Below are 23,373 nucleotides of genomic sequence, written 5' to 3'. Positions count from 1 at the left end.
ATGGACAGGATGAGGATAACAGTAAATAACAGTAGATAACAGTAAATGTTGCACTTTTGGTATTATAAAAATAATAAGTTTAAGACAATCTAATACAAGTTGATCTGTCAAATACTTGGTCTGTCAAAATATACACTACATTATATAATTCAACAAACTAATTAAAAATTAATTTCTGTAAATTGAAAGAATACACTGAACTAAACATATTAATTTGTTACCGTTACTGGATTAGAACCTGGGATATGATTGGGGCAAAAATGTTTGGTCTGCTCCGGAACGCGAAACGCTGCAGGGGGTGGGTGCGGAAGTGGGTGTCCCTTCGCGCGGGAAGCTTTTGTAATGCATACATTTTTACATGAATTCTACCTTACATTTTGAATTATACCTAAAATTATGAATATCACCTTAAAATTATGAATGTTATCCTAAACTTTTGAATTTTAGCATAAAATTATGAATTTTACCTCAGATTATTGGGAGGCCCTAGGTACTTGGGCCCCTCACCAAAATTATTGAAGGGCCGGGTCCCCAGGCCCCCGGTTCCGGAGCCACTGAATTTCATCAAAGAATGGATTTTGTTTGTTTTACCTCTAACTTTCCTTTCAGGTGATTTACTCGTGGTGGCAACTGGATGGACTGGTGTTGCCGGCGTATCGTAGACGACACTGGCAGTCTCCGATGACTCGGGGGTGACACTCTCACTTTCACCGATGCTATTCAAATGCTCCACGGAACTTGCGACACTCTCCAAGTCCAAAGGACGCATCACATGGTCAAAAGATCTCACAACCTGCTCAGGTTTCTCTCCTGTTTTGTCTTGGTAGTTTTTCTAGTTTCGAATTAGAAATGTTAGTATATAAAATATCAAAAGGATTCTTGACTTGATTTTGAAGGCCTACTTTAATTATACACAAATATTAACATTTAGGCCTACTGAAAAATTTGGGAGAAATAAATGATGCAAGAATATGTCAAGGTGCATTTGGCCTTTATTATGTCATTTATTCCGACATTAGTATCATGCATGTATGATTATATTGATTATATCATTCGTTATTATTTTTTAAATTTCATTTCCTTCTTAATAATTAAAAACACAAGAACATTATGATCTAAATAAATAAATTTATGTTGTGAACTATAGTGTGTGAAATATAATTAATCAATGTTGGTCTGAACATTAAACAATAACCATGTAATTGTTTGCCTTGATTAAAAACAAATGAAGATGTAGGGCTATTCATTTTGTTTGTTTTCACAAAGTTACATGTCAACTGTCTCCATTGACAGCCTCATTAATTTTGTTATATCATTATTTATTATAAGTCCCAAGGACTAAACTATTTTTTATCAAACATTTCATACTTATCTATTATTTTAGTATTACGCACTTACAAATCATAAAACGGTATTCATGCTTGATAAGGCATCCAAGCTGTTACAATATGGTTACAGAGATGATTGGGTCACAGTGCCAATTTAGTTTGTGATTAAAATTAAAATTATGCCTACAGAATCGATCGTATTTTGTTTTGAAACCAGCAACTTCTTTCATGTCATTATCCAATTGTCTTTAACTCATAGCAAATAAAGGCTATGTCAACCCAAAATTGCTTTGCGTGTAAAATGCAGGGTGTATCAAAATGATTGGTAGGCCTACCCATCAATATCCAGTATGGAGTGGACAAAACTGCCCCATCAAAATGCAATAAAGCATCCACCGAATTTGTAGATTTATGTAATAAAAGGCCATTAAACTATACATAGTAGTAATTGCAAGATTACCTAATGCGTGCTAGCCATGCGCTTCAATGGAAAAAGTTCAAGTTTTGAAACATTTTCTCAAAATATCAAGAGCTATCTTAAGAACTACTGAATCAATACCAAGCTTGTTTGTACTCATTTTAATGCATTTTTCATGCTGATTCCTAATATTGTCATGAAAATTAACATTTCTGAAATTTTTGAATTAAACAAAAATTTAAACTTGTCGTCTGCAGTCGACACCCGCATGAAGAGAGTTAATTTGGTAGAAGCAGCCGTTTCCATCGGACAACAAAGCTAATGCCATGGGTACCAATCATTTTGATACACCCTGTACATGAATGTTCAAAGAATTCTGTCGTTAAAATCTGTATAAATTTTAACGTCAGCTTACTTTGTCGCATTTTGGTTCTAATATCGTTCATACTTACAGTGAGGTTTTCTACAGTGTCCTGCAATTCAACGATTCTCTCCCGATATTCATCAGCCTTTTTAGTTCCCTGTTAAGTAAAATCGATATAAAGTTGTTTTATATGGGATGAATCTAAACTAAAGTGACTTTCAAATATATTTCAAACTTGTCATGTATTCTCAGCAAGTCGGCGTCAACAATTAGTTTGACTATAATTGTGTTGCCAACAAAATAGCTTTATAATAATTACAATAATGATGATAATAATAATAATATAAAATTAAACTTGTAAACAATTTTGGCAATAGCGTTATTACAGGAGCATTTCGTGATTCTTATAGCATACTATTTTCTATGTAAGTTTCAGTACCGTAGATATCAACGAAATAAGCTTATTCCAAAATAAGTGGGTAATGGTGAATCCAACGGACGAGGACACAAAACACATCAAGGATCAATAAATGATACAAGAGGATACCTTGAATATAAACAACAGAAAGGAAAACGAGCAAGGTACACCAACTTGATGTGGGGAAACAAGTAAAATACAGACTAGACAATATGCAGGGGGGGCAAAACCAGCAAATGTAGGCATAGGAAGTAAGCAAAGTTCGATAGCCAAAATTACCAGTTCCAAGGCTCACAAAAGTGCTAAACCTGCAAAAACAACAAGGAGCAATGGTATTACAAAACTGCACTAGAACAAGTGATGAAAATCACTGTGCATATAAACAGACACGCTAAACCAAACATCCAGAGTATAGGCACAAAATAAGCAAAGTTCGATGGCCAAAAATTGCCAATTCCAGAGCCCACAAAAGTGTCAGGAAAACAGTACACTGGAAGTGATGAAAATCACTGTGTACATAGCAGTCAAACACTAAACAGACAAAAAACAACCCTCTTCTGAAGCGTCTCGGGAGAGGAGCAGATACGATTCAACCGGAAAGCCAAGCTGTAAGGAAGACTTGACTTAGTATGCTTGGGATGACAGGAAGTCCAGTGAAGAAACTGGTGTGAGTCAGTGGGTTTAGAGTACAGGTCTGTATGGAGAGTATCATCTCTGATGGATACCAGTACATCCAAGAAGGGTATTTCCTTGATAGAGGATTCAGAGGTAAACTTAATTGTTGGATGGAAAGAATTGCACAAGGTTACAAAGTGCTGAAGTGCTGGTTGTTTTTTTGTCTGTTTAGTGTTTGACTGCTATGTACACAGTGATTTTCATCACTTCCAGTGTACTGTTTTCCTGACACTTTTGTGGGCTTTGGAATTGGCAATTTTTGGCCATCGAACTTTGCTTATTTTGTGCCTACTCTGGATGTTTGGTTTAGCGTGTCTGTTTATATGCACAGTGATTTTCATCACTTGTTCTAGTGCAGTTTTGTATTACCATTGATCCTTGTTGTTTTTGCAGGTTTAGCACTTTTGTGAGCCTTGGAACTGGTAATTTTTGGCTATCGAACTTTGCTTACTTCCTATGCCTACATTTGCTGGTTTTGCCCCCCTCTGCATATTGTCTAGTCTGTATTTTACTTGTTTCCCCACATCAAGTTGGTGTACCTTGCTCGTTTTCCTTTTTCTTATTCCAAAATGTCAGATGGTTCCGATTTTGCACTGATTTTGCTAGTATTGCATGATTATGGGCTTTTGTTGTAATAACAATAGATTTTTTTGCACGCAAATATTATGTAGTCAGAGGTTTCCGATGGTATTACAATCCTAACTTTTTTATTTTATAGAAAAGTGGGAGGATGAAGTTGTGGATCACAAAAACTGATTGACAGAACTATATTGATGCCGACTTGCTAACAATTGTCTGAAACTGAACAAATTCTCTCGTTTCAAAAATGGAATACACTATTCTTTTGGTTGGTTTTCAAAATGCAAATAAAATTACGACAAACACAGAGTACACAAATTAACATACAAGATCTGTATCCATTAAAATACTCAGAAACTTACATCGCCTAAGTCTTTTTCAAGCAAAATCTTTTTATCTTCGACTTCCTGCGAAAATAAAACAAAAGCATTGGTGACGATGTTTCATAAGGTTGCCAATTACTGTATTACATATAGGATTTATTAAGAACCAATTTTATATAATTAGGCTGTATACGTGTAATTTTGAAAATCATTTATGTCTTTAACAGAGCAAATGCAGAAAGCAAGCGATCATGTTCATGTACAGATAAAACGTAATCTCTTACCCGCAATTTGTCTTGTTGTATGTCAACCTGTAAAACAAAGTATTAAGATGTTTAGTATTCTGGTATAAAAAAGAACATACACATGTGCAATTGCAATTTGATTTCTAATTTTGAAACCTTTCGTCGTTGTTTTTAGTGAAGAAAAATCTTTAAACATCATAAAAAGAATAGGTTGGATTCTATATAGATACGGTACACAATTTATGACTGTTTCAAAGACAAAAGATGGTCGGTGAAGAGTTGGACTCCTAGAATTTGGTTCCTGAAGCAAGTTACCAATAACAGTCAACATGGTCAAATTGAGAAAGCTGGACTTGTTTTAATACCTTATACTCATGCAGTCGTGTAATATTACTAACATCTATGGAAATAAAATTATGATCCATTCATTGAGATAGTCAATGCCAAAAACTTGCTTACCTCTTGTCTGAGAAGTTGGTTTCTGTCCTTAATCGATACGAGATCATCTTGCAATGCTTGAATACTAATATATCGATTATGCCATGTGTCCAATTCTGTCTTCACCGTCGGAGGCAAGTTAACACCATATGACTGTGATCACAAAATAAATTATACAATTTATTTTAGATATGAAAATGCATCGTAATTTGATGGTGTTAACTAAAAATGAATAACAGAACCAGAAGGCACGTATACATCTCATCTCATATTTATAAAAAATCTCAAATTCTGTATTTCAAATTCTGCATTATCTCATATATCTTAAGGGATCTGGAATGAGCGTTTTGAGCGTTTCGACAGTATTTTTTTAGTGGGACATGAGAGCATCAGACATATCGAATTGCATTCTGAATACGAAGAATGTCTTTCTGATATCAAATAATTATCATTTTTTGAAATTCACGATATAATACAAATTTTATGACAAATTATTAAAATTTGATATTTTTCACATTTTTGATAACAGTCCTCGAAATAATTTTTTATAAATCTAATGATATATTCTTAAAGTGTATGTAACTGGGAGGAAAAGCCGACGATCAATTGAAAAATTTGACCTTTCATATTGAAGATATGGATTTTAATCTCAAAAAGACCTGATTTTTTTTTTTTTTGGTGTTTTGGGAAAAAAATCCATATCTTCAATACGAAAGGTCAAAATTTTCAATTGATCGTCGGCTTTTCATTCCACCTACATACACTTTAAGAATAAATCATCAGAATTATAAAGTTTACTTCGAGTACTGTTAAAAATCAAAAACATCAATGTTTGATCATTTGCCATAAAATGTGTATTACATTGCGAATTTCAAAAAATCTAAATTATTTGATAGCAGAAGGACATTCTTCGTATTCAGAATGCAATTCGATATGCCTGATGTGCTCTAATGTCCCACAATAAATACTGTCCAAACGTTCATACCCCACCCCTTAAATAGACACAATGAGAGAGAAATCGACACGGACAGCAGGAGAGAAGAAATACGAAAAGGCAAACAAGTTGTCTTCTTGGTTTTCATTAATATCTGTTAATCTAGAAGTGATTACCATATCATTTCTTAATTATAGTAGCTGCTTACCTTTTCTAAGGCTATTGGATCAAATTGTGCCAACTCTAATTCATATTGCAGGTAGACTCGTCTGTTTAGATTGGTGGTTGTACTTAATAAGGCATTCAGGAATTGCAAGATCGTGGTCTGAAAGAGAGTACAATTTGGTATATACGAATGTTTTAAGATATCGGTCTATATAATTAAAGACATGCAGTATAAAGGTAGGAAACAAGTATACGTATGTATATATATGTAGGACATATAATACTTTCATTTTTGGCAAATGAGGCTGTCGAACTCGGATGGTAACTGATGAACACGACTGAGCATGACGCTGTGATATAGGCCTACCGTAAAAATTCGTATATAAGCATAGTTGTTTCGACAAGAACACATTTATTTACGATAGTTTGTTAAACATTTTAATTTTTAATTTTAATTTCCATATTAAGTAATTAAAAGAAAACAAATGAAACAAACTACCGCAAAAATTCGTTTTTGTCGAAGCAACTCGTTAATAGGCACATGTGCTTATAAACGAATTTTTACGGTATAGCCAGTAACATTTGCAATATTTTATGTAATAATCATGAGTTAGGCCTATTAATATCACTGGACATATAATTATGCTTATTGAAATGGTAGACTGGAACAGTTAGGTAAAATCTTTTGTTCAAATAGATATCTGATTATTCCTATATATTGACCATGCAGAACCACATTGAAATATAGCATTTGCTTACCACAAGTTCGAATCTTCCTCTTTCCACAGTCAGCATTTGTGACAGGGCATGGAATCGAACCTTCTCCTTGATTTTGACCTTGAGGAAGCTCATGACCTCTAAAACACGATCGTGACCTTCCCATGTTGCACAAGCTAAGGTTAAAACCTGTAAAAAAATATGAATCATAAAAGAGTTATAAATGATGGTATTTAGAAATCAACCTAAAATATAACCCATAATGCAGTGCGCTTTGTACATTAATCTCGTATGGGCTGTAAACCACGTTTTTATTTTGGTATAATAACATTTGACATGTGTTGCATATGCAAAATATGACTTCAGTCTCAAATGGAAGTTTGGGAGTTTTATTCTGTACTATGTGTTGTTACATTTTAATCCTATACACTGAAAAACTGGTGTCTTGACAGACTATTTAAGACACATCTTGGCAATAGTCCCGTCTTCAACTATAGAAAACAAAGAAAATAGAAACAATGAAAACGCATTTTGAGACACAAAGACATGTCCTCCAGCAAGTCATATCTCAAAACTTTCTTCAAAGACACGTCTTACAAACCTGAAGTGTCTTGAATGAAGGGGTGAGTGTGTATGAGTGTCTTACATAGGTGACATTTTAATATTATCTAGCTTGTATAGAGACGTGACTGTGTCTAATTATAGACCAGTGTCTCAAACCTGGTTTCATATGCTGTGTCTTTCTGCAAGACACCGGTTTCACAGTGTAAAGTGTTTCTTCAAAAGCAAGATGAATTGTTTCACTGCGGAGATGGTCAGGATGCCGAAGTAGTCCGAACAGCGAAGTACTATTGATATTGATATCAAACATGTTCTTACCCTTAATGAGTTGAGTCTAGATGGCAGGGCTTTGCTAATTACACAGTATGCTACAGTTTCAAGAACCTCTGGCTTTCTTAGAAGTTCTGTTAATCCTTCCTGTAATAAACGGTAATATTATAATTCAAGTATTATATATATTATAAAATGAAGTTACAGGGCCATAAATAACATAGAATAGTAAAACCTAATTATTATACCATAATCTTTTTAAGATACGGTAGTAATTTTTGGTAAAAATGTTATCCGGTAAATTGTTTGATATGCATCCTTTAAGGTGGTACTACACCCCTTGATAAATTTGTGACTATTTTTGCATTTTTCTCAAAAAATAATAACACACTGGTAACAACAATTATGTATATGCGACGTGTCATGTCAAAAGCAGACACTTTTGGGCAGGTTATCAATTTTGAGGTTTTTACATATCTTACATATAGAGATATTTTGCTCCACAACGCCATTTTCCCCAATGAAATCGGACATTCCTAAGCGAAGATATCAAGTTCGAAAGTTATGGTATTATAAAATTGGAAATATTGAGATATCGGCCTTTTAAATTATTATTGACAATGCTGAGAGCAGGAGTTACCTTGAAAAATGTCTCAAATAATAGAAGATGCCAGTTATATTCCGGTCTGAAACTATCAGACAATATTTTTAACATTAATAACATCACAAATTCGTAATAAACTCAAATTGTGAAAAAATCACCCCGGGCAGATTTTTGGCTATTTTTCCATTTACGATCCTGCCCAAAAGTGTCTGCTTTTGACATGACACGTCACATATTATAGGGGCAAGTAATCCAGTTACTACACTGGAATTTCAGTGACTCAAGAAAAGCGGTACGTTATTTATGATAAGAAAAGAGGTACCGCTAGAATATAGGCCCTACCTCATTTCTTAACATATAATTTATAATGAACCACTTGTTTTGAATCACTGAAATTTCAGTGAAGTAATTGGATTCCTTGCCCCTATAATACTGTGATACATAACTTTTGTTACCAGTGTGTCGGCCTACTTATTTTTTGAGAAAAATGCAAAATTAGTCACAAAATTTATCAGGGGTGTAGTACCACCTTAATGTAATGAACTATATAATACGACCATTTTGCAGGGAAGAACCGCGGTTCTTCCCAATGCAAAGATATAGAAGCGACGTTGCAATAGTAGGCCTATGTAAGAAGCTGAAATCCGTCTCTTACACTCGGAAGATTCTAGCTTGTTTCTAGTTGTTTTTGCCCTGGTTTCTGGTTATTTAAACCCTAACCCTAAACCCTAACCCTAAACTCTAACCCTAAACCCTAATTCTAAGCCCTAACCCTAAATCCATATTCAAAAGCGTGCAAAAAATGAACCGCTGTTCTTCTTTGCATTTTGACGAATCATTTGTCATGGGCATGAATGGGCAATTATCTGGATTTTGTAATGTGATAATAGTAAAAAAATAAAGTTTACCTCAGTATCGGCAATATTTCGAAGACAATAAAGGCAATCTGACTCGTCGACCTGAAAAAGACAACAATAACATACTTTGAGTCATCATATAATTAAAAGCAGAACGCTTATTTAGTAGTTTTCAATCACATGTTCGTTTGGAACTATTATTCTGATAACTTTATATATGGCTTAAAGATATTAAATAATATATATATTTTATATTATTTGTAAACGTTTTGCATAATACCATCAAGATTCGCCTAATGGCGCACATGGGCTCCATTGCCTTAGGGTAATTTTCACGTACACATGAAGAATTCCCTCTTCTGAAAATCCCAAGAAAATTGGGCCTATATTTGCTGGTGAGAATTTTACGGGAGTACACTTCATAGTTTCTGCCTAAAATTCCGGTTATGTCAAGGGAATCATATGCGCCATTAGGCGAATCTTTACGGTATGTCCTTACGAGTTCTCTTTTAACGGTCAAGTAGTGCGATTTGCTCTGTTCTTTTCTCTGCAGTGTATCAACTTTATTCGGGTCCGTTGCCAACAGCTTCGTTCTTTCGATAATATGATTTTGTGTATCACGAATAAATCGCATCAATACATCGACGCCTTCCTTTGATCCGGAGATGAAATCTTTGATGAAGCTGTATGGTTGAAAAGAACAATGAAATTTATGATAAAAATATCGGAATTATTAATAGTTGTTACATACATATTTTAATGTCAACATGCAAGTAAATCTGTGTTGTATATGTAATCTGCATCATTGAGTGTTGTCTTTTCTCTCCCTTTCGCCTAGACTATGCCATAGTCGAATTTTGATTTAAATAAAAATATGTTATTATTAATCATGATGAACGCATCCTGTTGGAATTCAAAATTATACTGATGCGTATTATAATTAATAGTAAAATGGTCATAAAGAGTTTATATAATTAGTGACAGTAAAAGTAAGTATACTTATGTTATTGAATGCTATTAATTATCTGCATAATGGCTCACTTTAATACTGAACAATTCTGATTTTGGAATCTACCAGTTTATTCGCGAAAGCCCGAGTAAAAAATCCACTTGGGAAGCTAACAAACAGAGGGAGTACGGTGACTGAAAAGATCAGATGTGAAAATCTATCAATTGCACACAAATTAATACAAATTGAGTTGTATGCTTAAATGTAATAGCCAGAGTATGCAAAATGGGCAAGTGGACTACGGAGAAGTCTACCTTTCGCCCATGATAAACAACTTGCACGCCCCCATACACGTAATACATGAGTACATGTTTTTCTTATTTTTCAAAAACTCTTACTTGACTCCCAACCTAAACATTCTAATTACAGTCAAATTTGACAAGCGAAACTATTCACATTAGGAAACCAATTTGGAGAAAACCTTCTGTTAATAAAATACTCTGCTGAGCCACCAGCCTGGGTGGCTCACGCTCCAGTAATTTCAGATGATTGAGCTCAGTCTTCCAATTCATGAAAACAAATAGATAATTAGCTTATCGGATTAAAAGCTTAGAGGGAAGGTCTTGCTGCTCAGCGAGTGTTTGTAATTATCAGAAGGTTTTCTCCAAATTCATTCTCTAATGAGGTGGCAGATTTCTCATCAAAATGCCTTGACATTTAAAACGACGATCTTGTTACTTACTAGATTATTGTCAAAAATGACCCAAATTTGAGTAGCTGTCTTGTCAAAAGGGAACTTAACAGAATCTTGTCAAAATGCAATGGATAATATTGTCAAATAATGAGTTGGAGATCTTGTCATCAAAACGATATATAGTTATTTGTTATGATAAAACGGAAACTATTCATTTTGATAAGATTGTCGGTTCGAAGTGATAATGAACCTAATTAAAATGAACAGTATATCTCATCAAAACGATATATAGTTACTTATTGTAAACAGAAACTATTCATTTTGATAAGATTGCCGGTTCAAAGTGAGTTTATCTTATCCCCGGGATCTCATCAAAACGAATAGTTACGGGATCAGAAATAAATAGGCCTAAGTATATGGATTCTGTTCAAAAAATGAATAGTACGAAATTAGAGTGTACACTCCATCATGCAGTATTTACCCAGCAAACACAAAAACGTTTTTAAAACGTTTGAAATAAGTTATATTTTGGGTTTAGGTTTAGGTAAAAACGTTTTTTTAAATAACATTAAAATGTCGGTTTATATAAAGGTCATGAAATCGTTTAAAACGTTTTGTATGAAAACACACTACAACAATATTTTTAAAATGTTTTCGAAATGTCATTGTAAACTATTTTTGCAAACATATTTGGCCGACTATTTTGTCAACACTTAAATAATATTATGTTAAAATATTTGCACCCAGCAAACACAGGAATGTTCTTAAAATGTTTTTTACAAAACGTTTTAATAACATTTAAATGTCGGGTTATATAAAGGTCGTGAAAACATTTTAAAAACGTTATTGTAAATATTTTGGTCATACATTTTTGCCAAATATTTTTCAACCCCAAAATAACATTCTGTTTAGAATGATTTGTACCAAGTTTTCAAAAATGTTTTTGGAATGTTATTAAAACGTTTTTATACCCTTTATATAACCCGACATTTAAATGTTTTCTGTAAAACATTTGTGTTTGCTGTGCAGTAAATTACCAACAAATGTTATTTAATGTTATGAAAACGTTTTATACCATTAATGTACCCTTTATATAACCCGACATTTAAACATTTTCTGACAACCTTTTATAACATTTTGCGAATGATGTCGAAAACGTTTTGTGTTTGCTGGGTATTTACCTACATGTGTCATTTTCATACTTACTCTATATTATAGGGATTTGTGTCTTCTTTCAGATCTTCTAAAACTTGTCTTATAGGAACGAGGTCCTTGATTAACTTTTTCTTTGGTGTTTTCTTAAGTGTGTTGATGGTTGGGTTCATGTGCGCCCTCAACTGTCGGATGTAGAAAATAGGGTCGTGCAGCGTCGTTATCGTCGGCTAAAAGAAAATAACACGATACTAGCGTTAGTCAGGAAAAGAATAGTTTGCATTATCTGCACTATCTGCAATATGAAGTTCAAAAGACAGATAGTAATTAAAAACAAAGGCCATTGAATCCTACCTTTTAACTCTTTGCTATGTATCATACTAAACAGACGTACAATCACAGGGGAAAAAGTTATTTGTGATAAACTGATATAATAGGCCATTATCTAATCTAATGTGATACATGACAACCAAAAAGCGTTTTAGTATGCCGGATGTGAAACCTTAGGGGTGGTACCCCCGGATAAAATCAGCGACGAAGAGCAAGACATTTGGCATGCCAAAAGAGCCGGGCAAGAAAAGTTTTTGGCAGGTCTTGGGAGCGAGAATTTTTGACACATCAAATATACGGTGTATGATTGTAATTTTATGCATTGAAAAGACTATGACAATTGATTGAATAGGGAACCTTTCCTGCTCACACATATTTATTTTTTTGAAATTGCTGCTATCTAACATTTGGCATATTTGTTTTGGTGTTTTTTTGTTTGTTTTTTTGTGTTTTGGTGGGTTTTTTTTGGTGTTTGGTGTTTGGTTTGGTTTTGTTTTTTTGCCTTTTTTCACATCAAGAAATGGCAAGTAATTTTTGACATGCCGTTCGTAAATTTACCCCGATGTGTGCACATAATTATTGAAGAGTATATCGCTTGCTAATCACTGTGCTTGCGAATGTACATACATAATTATGTATGACCATGACAGCATGCATATGTTTTGATTTGTATACTAGTAACAAGGATGGGAAACCTATCTATTTCTATACAAAAATCAGTCAAATAATATTTGGTTATATTTACAGTACCTTTTCCATGTCATTGTGTGCTTTGTTTAATAGCCGTCCGACCGTGATCCCATCTTATTGTATGTGGAGTCGGTTGATTAGGCACAACTATGCTCAAGTACAAAAAATTAAATTAAAGGAGTATTTCGTGATCCTAGCATCCTCTATTTATGTCATTTTTCATTAGATATCCACGAAAAATCCTATTCCCAAAATTTCAGTTGATTCCGATTTTGCGTTCGCGAGTTATGCATGATTATGTGTATTACACTGCTCCATAGACAATGCGTTGTAATTTTGTTCTGGTGCACCAGAACGAAATTCAAATTTCACGATATCTTTGCTAAACGAATTAATCTGCAGGAAATATTTCGTACATAAACATTATGTAGCCAGAGGTTTCCAGTGATATAAGAATCTCAACTTTTTTTGAGAAAAGTGGGGGGATGAGGCTGTGGATAACGAAATGCCCTTTTAAAGGATTTCTTTTCCTTATATTCTATAATATTTTTATTATGATATTTTATGTGGGTCATAATTTGGATGATTTTTCCAATACAGACATATTAATAGACCTATAATTTTCATGTACTTATCTTTTTTCATTAATTACGTTATATAAATTTGTTAAAAGGAGTCAAATTTCACGCACTCTCTATGTCGCCGGACAAAAAGTTATAGTTAAGGCTCGATGCATACCTCTAGTCTTGAAGGGCATATCTATAGTTTAACTCCATTCGAAGAGTATAATTATTACATTACAAGTTGACACTCGTTCAATTTTTTATGCGTTTTTCTCCTGGAAAAAAAGAGAAATTTCCCCCGTTCGAAGCGAAATTAATTTCAAGGTATCGTAGCGGGCTGAATGACGTAAGTAAATGAAGCGGATACTATAGGGGAGAGTGGGGTAATCCCGAACACCTTTTCATTTAAGCCTATTACTACACATTAAAACAAGATAGAGCAAACCATACCAATGTCAAGAGTGGGATTACCCGCCGTTCCCCTATGTTCACGACACATGAGCCTTGAGCTCTTTTCATGTTCATTCATGTATAAATGCGCGACCTTCAATGGTCAACAAAAGGTTAGCTACTGGCCCATTGAAATTTTTTATTTGCATAATAAATACAATATTGATCACGCTCAAATTCTAAGCTCAAAATATTTTTTTTATTTTTTAGTCCAAATATTTCTCATGATGTTCATATACATATGAATTGTAATATCACAATTTACTAATAAATAATAAAGAAGCGGCTGATTTTATCCATATGTTTAAAAACCATTAAATTTGTAATACTTGATTCAGAGTTTTTTCTGAGAACAACAACAGTATACGTTCTGTGCATTGAGAGTGTTACAGTCCATTCTCTCAAAGCGGGCACATTTCATTTCATGACGTCAAACTTTTTTCTAGGTCAAATCTGTCTCGTTCGAAGGAACTCGCCGCTTAGGCTGCGTTCACATAGAAGTATACTATTCGGGTATACGGTGCACGTTTTGCAGGTGCACGCGTGTAGCTTAAATCGAGCAAGACAATTTCATAGTACCGGGTCACATAAGGCTACGATCACATAGAAGTATACTATTCGGGTATACGGTGTATACTCCTATATGAACTCAGTCTGATCGAATGAGCGTATTTCGTATAGCGAATACCGTATACCGTATACTTCTATGTGAACTCAGCCTTAGGGCCATATACTTCAAATATTCGTTGTAGAATATTCGTGCAACAAGTATTCGTTATTCAATCTATTTCAATTTAATTTGTATCTTCTAACGAATATTTGTTGACGAAAAATCAATTATATTTCATGCCGAATGTCTCTTGAAAATATATTATCGATTTTACGTCATCAAACATTCGTTAAAAGAAGTAACGAAGACATGTTGCATCAAATTTTCTACGACGATTAAAGGGCATATATATTGCTCGGACAACATCATATCATTGGCAAGCTAATATTATGAGGACAATGAAAATGACTCTTTTTTTTGAGAAAATAAGACGTCTAAAATTGATATTCCGCAAAAAAACCAACTGTAAGGCTGAGTTCACATAGAAGTATACGGTATACGGTATTCGCTATACGAAATACGCTCATTCGATCAGGCTGAGTTCATATAGGAGTATACTATGTGAACTCAGCCTGATCGAATGAGCGTATTTCGTATAGCGGCGGCGAGTCTAGGCATGATAGGTCAGTTTACCAATTTTCTTCGTCTAATCAAATGCTTGTAAGTTTACTTCTTGAGGTCACATTGCATTCAATGAGGTGTCATAATGTGCAGAATTAGATAGTGCATCTATTTAAAAAATGAATTTACCCACATATGGTTTAGTTTTAAAATTAGGACGGTATACGCTGCACTAAAATCGAACATGCACGATTCCCACTTATTCCCACTATACTACTTATACGCAGGTATACGGTTTTTCGAATAGTGCCCTCTTATGTGACCCGGTACTATGAAATTGCCTTGCTCGATTTGAGCTATACGCGTGCACCTGCAAAACGTGCACCGTATACCCGAATAGTATATTTCTATGTGATCGCAGCCTTAGGCTGCGATCACATAGAAGCATACTATTCGGGTATACGGTGCACGTTTTGCAGGTGCACGCGTATAGCTTGAATCGAGCAAGGTAATTTCATAGTACCGGGTCACATAAGAGGGAAGACTAATTGCTATACGAAATACGCTCGTTCGATCAGGCTGAGTTTACTATAGTATACTCTTATGTGAACCCAGCCTGATCGAATGAGCGTATCGTATAGCGAATAGCGAATACCGTATACCGTATACTTCTATGTGATCGCAGCCTTAAGGGATCTGGGATGAGCGTTTTGAGCGTTTCGACAGTATTTTTTGTGGGACATGAGAGCACATCAGACATATAATCGAATTGCATTCTGAATACGAATTATCTCTTTCTGATATCAAATAATTTTTATTTTTTGAAATTCACGATATAATATACAACTTTTATGACAAATTATTAAAATGTGATATTTTTCCCATTTTCGATATATAACAGTCCTCGAAGTAAATTTTATAAATCTAATGATATATTCTTAAAGTGTATGTAGCTGGGAGGAAAAGCCGACGATCAATTGAAAATTTTGACCTTTCATATTGAAGATATGGATTTTTCCCAAAAAACCTAATTTTTTTGGTGTTACGAATCTTTTGCAAATACACGTCTGGATTAACTGTTAATTCAGTATAGATGAATTTCACACATTCCTACACCTCAATGGCAGCCATAGCTGGGTCCCCGTCGGCTCCATCTCACCTAAAATGTGAAATGATGCGACCTTGGAGGCATTCTATCACCCGTGTTACATGTAGACAAAAGAATGATGACAGTTCACAACACAAAAGAATCTAACATCGAATTTTAAGCGGCTTTAATCTGGTGCTGGGGACCCAATAATAGCCGACAAATCCTGACCATGACTTGGCTCGTTGGATTCGTCTATATAACCTCTTCTGACCTGCATCACATGTTATACGACTGTACTCATGCGTGTATATAGCGCACAAAAAAGTATCCGAACACTTTAAAAATCATCTAAATTACAAAATAAGCTACTAATAGATAGACCCAATTGGGCAGTCACAACACCAGGCTGGTGCTGTGGGGACCCAATAATGGCCGACCAAATCCTGACCATGACTTGGCTCGTTGGATTCGTCTATATAACCTCTTCGACCTGCATCACGTATTATACGACTGTACTCATGCGTGTATATAGCGCACAAAAAGTATCCGAACACTTTAAAAAATCTACATCTAAATTACAAAATAAGCTACTAATAGATTGATGAAATTCCGTTTTTTTTGTTCTCTTAAGGGATGGGGTATGAACGTATTTATTGTGGGACATTAGAGCACATCAGACATATCGAATTGCATTCTGAATACGAAGAATGTCCTTCTGATATCAAATAATTTTGATTTTTTGAAATTGCAATGTAATACACATTTATGGCAAATGATTAAAATTTAACATTTTTGATATTTAACAGTACTCGAAGTAAACTTTATAAATCTGATGATTTATACTTAAGTATAATTTTCATCAACAAAGTAGTGTATATCATCAGTTGATTCCATGTATCCGAACACTTTTAAGTGTTCGGAGTTTTTTTGTTTTAAAAAACAAAGTAGTCAATTGACGGAGAAATTTGTTCTGCGTATTTTGATACCTCATTTGGCATAACACGACCTTATGAGCAATTTGAATAATAAAGAGAGCTTTTCAAAAATGACAAAGTTTACATTTACTTTTCCGTCAAGCAAGCAGATATTGAACACGGTGGAGTGATCTCTAATCTGTCAAGCTGGATTGAACCCGTAACAATAGGCAGCAGAAATCGCCTTAATGAGGAAATAAATTTGTCACTTTTGAAATTCTACCTTTTGTCATACAAATGCGTGTAGCTTAGTGCAATTAAGTCGCATCGTGCCAAATGAGGTATCAAAGTACGCAAAACAAAATTTTCCATCTATCTATTAATAGTTTATTTTGTAATTTAGATGTAGATTTTTTTAGTGTTCGGATACTTTTTGTGCGCTATATACATGCATGAGTACAGTCGTATAATACGTGATGCAGGTCGAAGAGGTTATATAGACGAATCCAACGAGCCAAGTCATGGTCAGGATTTGGTCGGCCATTATTGGGTCCCCACAGCACCAACCTGGTGTTGTGACTGCCCAATTGGGTGGATTAAAGCGGATTCTTTTGTGTTGTAAACTGTCATCATTCTTTTGTCTACATGTAACACGGGTGATAGAATGCAGTTTAAAATGCCCTCCAAGGCCGCATCATTTCACATTTTAGGTGAGATGGAGCCGACGGGGACCCAGCTATGGCTGCCATTGAGGTGTAGGAATGCGTGAAATTGGATTATTCGTCTATACCTTGAATTAACAGTTAATCCAGACGTGTATTTGCAAAAGATTCTCAATCTTATTTAAAAAGTAGTAGAAAGGAAGAAAAAGGACTTTAGTATTGGACCTTATTAATTTGACGTCACCTACGATTCCTATTAAATTCGATTTCTCTGCAAGGTCAAACTTCTCTTAGCAAAGCAGGTGATACCCTCCCCTGGTTTTGGTTAAAAAGGAAACAAAGATGTAATAATCCGTGAAACAAACATGGGATGACTTATTGCGAGAAGCAAGACACTTCTCTTCCAAACACAAAATAACCAAGTACCTCTTCTACAACCCCTTCGGACATCTACAAACAATCGAAAAGCATATAGTACTTTATATCGAATCCTCAAGTACCTCTCTAATACCTTATAACATGGTACTCTTTGAAGAGTCGGAATTTATTTTGTGTTAAATATGCCATTTGGACTAGAATATTCAGATATTGTAAAGCACATACAAAAATGGATGATACGACAAAGCAGCATATAACCCTCGGCTAATCTGCTAATGGAGAGGGGTATTAACTTTTAAAACATACACCCCTTTGCTTTCAGTTCCGTCATGGCGCTCAAAAAAACGCGTACCACCAAATGACTTTTTGTGGGATGTCGCTTTCATTTTAAGGGATGGGGTATGAACGTTTGGACAGTATTTATTGTGGGACATTAGAGCACATCAGACATATCAATTGCATTCTGAATATACGAAGAATGTCCTTCTGATATCAAATAATTTTGATTTTTTTTAAAATTCGCAATGTAATACACATTTTATGGCAAATGATTAAAAATTGATATTTTTGATATTTAACAGTACTCGAAGTAAACTTTATAAACCTGATGATTTATACTTAAAGTGTATGTAGGTGGGATGAAAAGCCGACGATCAATTGAAAATGTTGACCTTTCGTATTGAAGATATGGATTTTTTCCCAAAACACACAAAAAAATTAGGTCTTTTTGGAAAAAAATCCATATCTTCAATATGAAAGGTCAAAATTTTCAATTTCCTCCCAGCTACATACACTTTAAGAATATATCATTAGATTTATAAACTTTACTTCGAGGACTGTTATATATCAAAAATGTCACATTTTAATAATTTGTCATAAAATTGGTATTATATCGTGAATTTCAAAAAATGAAAATTATTTGATATCAGAAAGACATTCTTCGTATTCAGAATGCAATTCGATATGTCTGATGTGCTCTAATGTCCACAATAAATACTGTCCAAACGCTTAAAACGCTCATTCCAGATCCCTTAATGCGCCCATTGTATTTTGGAAGTTGACTCGAACTTAATTGAACATGTACTCACACTGATATTCATGTTGAAGAAAAAAATAATAAAACTGTGTTTTTATTGTGGTGGTAGTGGATTAAAAAGGGCATCTTTTGAGCAAACATATTAAATGACATAAAATAACAAAGTACATCAAAATGATACATTAAATCTATAAATGCATAGATGTAGATATAGGTGCACTTTTACAGGCTAATTTATTGGTAAATTTCGAGATCTAAAAATGTCGCTTGCAAAACAAAAATCTAAAACAAACTTTGAAGAACAGGAAACTAGAATTCACCCGTTTTAACAAACAGTTTTAAATATAGCTGAATTGATTGGAAGATTTGTTATGGTCATTATGGAAGATTATTCCAGACACCTCCCCCGCCCATTATAAAAGATCGACAGCCGCTCATTTTCTGTGTCCACTTTGTGGACTATGACTCCGGAGGAAGATGATCTAAAGCAAATTATGCATATAGGATCACATTTGATAAAAAAGAGGACAAATTCCTAAGACATAAAAACATTTAGACAGATGAGTCAAGAGTATAATTCGCATATGTTTGTAAATAATTGCAAAAGTATAAAGGAAATTGATTTTGGGTTAAAAATTCTACGAACATGCGATTTCACCGGATTTTTCTCCTAAATATGAGTGCTAAATAAAAGGTCGATATCTCTTACGTTGTGATTTTACAAGAAGGAACTGAAAATCGTGGATTTTAGTGTAGAAACCTATTATATGATGGGTCTCACAGTCAGCACACCCCTCCTCTATATGGTCATTTTTGATGGTCGGGTGGGGTAACGATTGTATCACTAAAATGATCGCAAGGGTTGGATCTACGATTAGTTTAAGTCGTTTGGGCGTACGCGTAAACACACTCGGTTTTTATACCGGGTGAAAAACATACCCCTTCGTAAGCATGGTAAGGTACTAGTAATAATGGGTTAAAAAGCTTGTTTGAGAGTATTCACGAGCTTGTTTGTTGTGTAAGAATAGATTATTGTGCAATGTATTTTTTTATATATATATATGACCTGCTTTGTATCGAATAATAAACCCGCGTTTAGTACATAACTATAATTATTTTTCCTATCAGTGATGTTTCTGACGTTTACTAACGTTTATTAAGTATTATATATTATTATATTTATTTATTTATTTATTTATTTATTTATTTATTTATTTATTTATTTATTTATTTATTTATTTATTTATTTATTTATTTATTTATTTATTTATCTCATTAAATTTCCTATCTTTTCATTTATTTTTACTACACCTAAAGAAGTTGCCTACTTTTTAACCGTGATACATTTTTTTTTGTTCCGAGCATAAAATACTGCTTTAACAAGACGAATCGGTCTTGTATTGCAATATTTTATGAAACACATTTACTCTTAGTAAGAATTACTCACTCTATGACATTGAACAACTTATTCAATCATGTCGTGAGAAAGTTATTGATAATAATAAGCATAATGGACGGTTACTTTTGTACTAAATCAGAAAGCGTGATGTAATTATTAACACTATTTTGTGATTGTGAAAAAAGAAAATATTTTTGAATTGACAGAAATCAAACACTGAAGTAGATATAATTTTTTCATGAGCGTCATTATATCTGCTACAAGCCAAACCTCTACGTTAATGAAATTAAAAAGGTCGCAACCTTAAACCTAAGAAACATAATGGATTAAGGGGGTACTACACCCCTGCCCACTTTTGTGCCTATTTTTGCATTTTCTCAAAAATTATAGAGTATTGATGACAAGTAAGATATGTATATTATAGGGGCAAGGACTACAACTACTGCACTGGAAATTTTATTTCAGCACGGACAACAGTTGTGGAGTTACAGTCAAAAATGAGGGAAAACGAATATTTGATCAATAAATCAATAACTACTTGCCTTGAGTTCCTGAATTTTCAGTGCAGTAGTTGTAGTCCTTGCCCATATAATATAATATACATATCTTACTTGTCACCAATGTGCTATAATTTTTGAGAAAAATGCAAAAACAGGCCCAAAATCGGCCAGGGGTGTAGTACCCCCTTAAGGGGAGCACTGTTTGATTTCCAGGGGGCATGGGAGTTTTTGAGACGAAATAATTTCGCCCGACCCAAACTCCCATGCCCCGTGAATATCATATTGCGCGTCCCTAATCCTCTACAATATAACTTTATATGACTATGGCTGGTCCTGCATTGTATTATTTTTTTCTGTCCTGACATATCTTGTCTTGTCCTGTCCTGTCTCGTCCTGTTCCCATGTCCCTCTTGAAAATCAAATCGCGCGCCCCTAATCCTCTTCAATATACCTCTTCTATGGCTGGCCCTATTGCATTAATTATTCCAGTCCTGACATATCTTGTCTTGCCTTGTCCTGTCCTGTCTCATCATGTTTTGTCTTGTATTATGCTATCTTGTTCGATCACCATAATGTGCGATCCTGCTTATATAGGTTTTTGTATTAAACAATAATTACAGTTGCTACTTCTTTATTATTTTTAAAAACGAAAGCTAAATAATGAATTACATTGATTTTAAAGTTTAATTTTTAGTTTAATAATATTCAAATACTTTGATGTAGAGCTATCATTGTACGCCCTGCTATATATAGAGTGAAGCATTGTCTAATATTAAAGGTATATTGTATTAACTTACTTTTAAAACAATACACGTAACACAAGATCCCTTTAATTACATGTTGCGTGATTTAATCAGTTGGAAGTTCGTTCAGTGGCAAATTCTTACATAGTGTGTTGAATACAAGTATATAAGGTTTATTTATATTGTGAAATGACCTCATGAAAGTTATCCACTATCACTCAACTTGCCGTTCAACTGTGCAATTAACCAAGAATCAATTAAATAACAGAGTCACTTGATATATGGTCCTGTGTCACAACCTGGGGTACCTTTGTGTTACATAGTAGAAAAATGAAATGTTTCAAACATTTTACCTACACTTCATTTGAAGTGGTTCATCCTCCTGAGCATTTTGACACCTTTTTTTTTTTAATGGAAATCGGTTAAAAAATGAGAGAGTGCGGGCAAAAACAATCACAAAGTAGGTGGGATTTAACCCCACCTCTTTTTTCCACATTTACAATAATTCTGAGCAAGTATTAGTCTTTTAAATGACCTTCTGTATTTATTTACTTGGTTTAGATGTCTGGGAGTTCATTTAGGCATTTTTAGATTCAAATTTTTAATGGGTTTTTTTGATCAAATTTACGATACGAATCCCTCCTCCTAATCCTCCTCCTCCTAATCCTCAACCACCCTTGGCACATTTCATGCCAAAGGTCATAAGAAAATAATTACAAATTATTTTAAAACAGGTTAAAAACATGAGTAATATAGAATAAATTAGCCTCAATTTAAGACCTAATTGAATCTTTTAAGTGAAGGAATACTCAAGAGACAGTGTTTTGAAATCCAAGCTGCACATCAAAATGTAACAAAACCACCTTTTTGGGTACCCCCGTATATGACACAGGATCATATACTATTACAAAGTGCTCAAGATCAAGGTTAATTAAAGTATAAAAGAGGTATTTAGATGGAACAAGATTGACTGTAGAACTGGAAAATATACATTGTAATATATTCTTGCTTCTTGTGTACGAAAACAACCGCGATCACGTTCCTTGACCTTGTTTTAATATAAAATTTAACCCAAAAGATTCAGTCTACTTTATTCTTTATTAATTCTATGATTTTTTATATACAAATTTTGTAATTATCACGTTTCTTTCTTTTTGTAATTTACTATATTGATTAGTAATGACCCTACTTTTATTTCTAAATTTATTTTTATTTTATACCTTGTAAACTTTTTTCCCTTTTATTTTGGAGAAAAAATGGTTTATACAGAATCCACCTCTCATTAGCGAATGAAATGCAAGAACTCTCCCGGGAGTTCAAATGTCTATTGCTTACATCATTTATACATGTTGATGCGTAGTATTATATGTATTTTGCTACAAAACCCCTGCAAAGTACCCAAACTTCTTAAAAGAAATGATCAATTCTTTTAAAATAATATTATATTTAAAGACCCATTCAGTGATCCCAGCGCAAGCGTTAAAAAATTAAAATTGTTTATAAATTGCTTAAAAGTGAAGGATAAGTCATTCAAATCGTCATTTGATATTTTTGGAATGAAAATTTTGGCAAAACAAACAAACAAACGAATAAAATAGCAGTATTGACCAAGTTGAAGCCCCATTCAATTATACTGTCAGTATATAAATTATAGATTCATGTAAAATGCCTCATTTTGTCTTAAATACACGGCTTTCGGCTGAACCGCTATATAGCAGGCTATGTTAGCACATCTATGACTATGACATAGGTACCA

At 33.9% G+C, this 23,373-nt stretch overlaps 1 protein-coding gene across 4 annotated transcripts in view; it reads right to left on the bottom strand.

Moving 5' to 3' along the window:
* LOC140150977 (formin-like protein 3) overlaps positions 1-23,373 on the bottom strand; it is a 67,425-nt gene that overhangs the window by 16,698 nt on the left and 27,354 nt on the right. For all 4 annotated transcript variants that reach the window (XM_072173155.1, XM_072173153.1, XM_072173154.1 and 1 more), the window contains 11 exons: positions 11,746-11,921; positions 9,396-9,579; positions 8,948-8,998; positions 7,484-7,582; positions 6,647-6,793; positions 5,931-6,047; positions 4,810-4,941; positions 4,390-4,416; positions 4,145-4,189; positions 2,199-2,267; positions 592-832 (listed from right to left, as the gene is read on the bottom strand). In XM_072173155.1, coding sequence (XP_072029256.1) covers positions 592-832; positions 2,199-2,267; positions 4,145-4,189; positions 4,390-4,416; positions 4,810-4,941; positions 5,931-6,047; positions 6,647-6,793; positions 7,484-7,582; positions 8,948-8,998; positions 9,396-9,579; positions 11,746-11,921 — 1,288 coding nt within the window. The remainder of the gene's footprint in view (positions 1-591; positions 833-2,198; positions 2,268-4,144; positions 4,190-4,389; positions 4,417-4,809; positions 4,942-5,930; positions 6,048-6,646; positions 6,794-7,483; positions 7,583-8,947; positions 8,999-9,395; positions 9,580-11,745; positions 11,922-23,373) is intronic.

The sequence above is a fragment of the Amphiura filiformis genome, chromosome 4, assembly GCF_039555335.1.
Source record: "Amphiura filiformis chromosome 4, Afil_fr2py, whole genome shotgun sequence".
NCBI classification, from domain to species: Eukaryota; Metazoa; Echinodermata; class Ophiuroidea; order Amphilepidida; family Amphiuridae; genus Amphiura; species Amphiura filiformis.
Note: the sequence above shows the minus strand (reverse complement) of the source record. Positions and strands in the feature narration are given on the sequence as shown.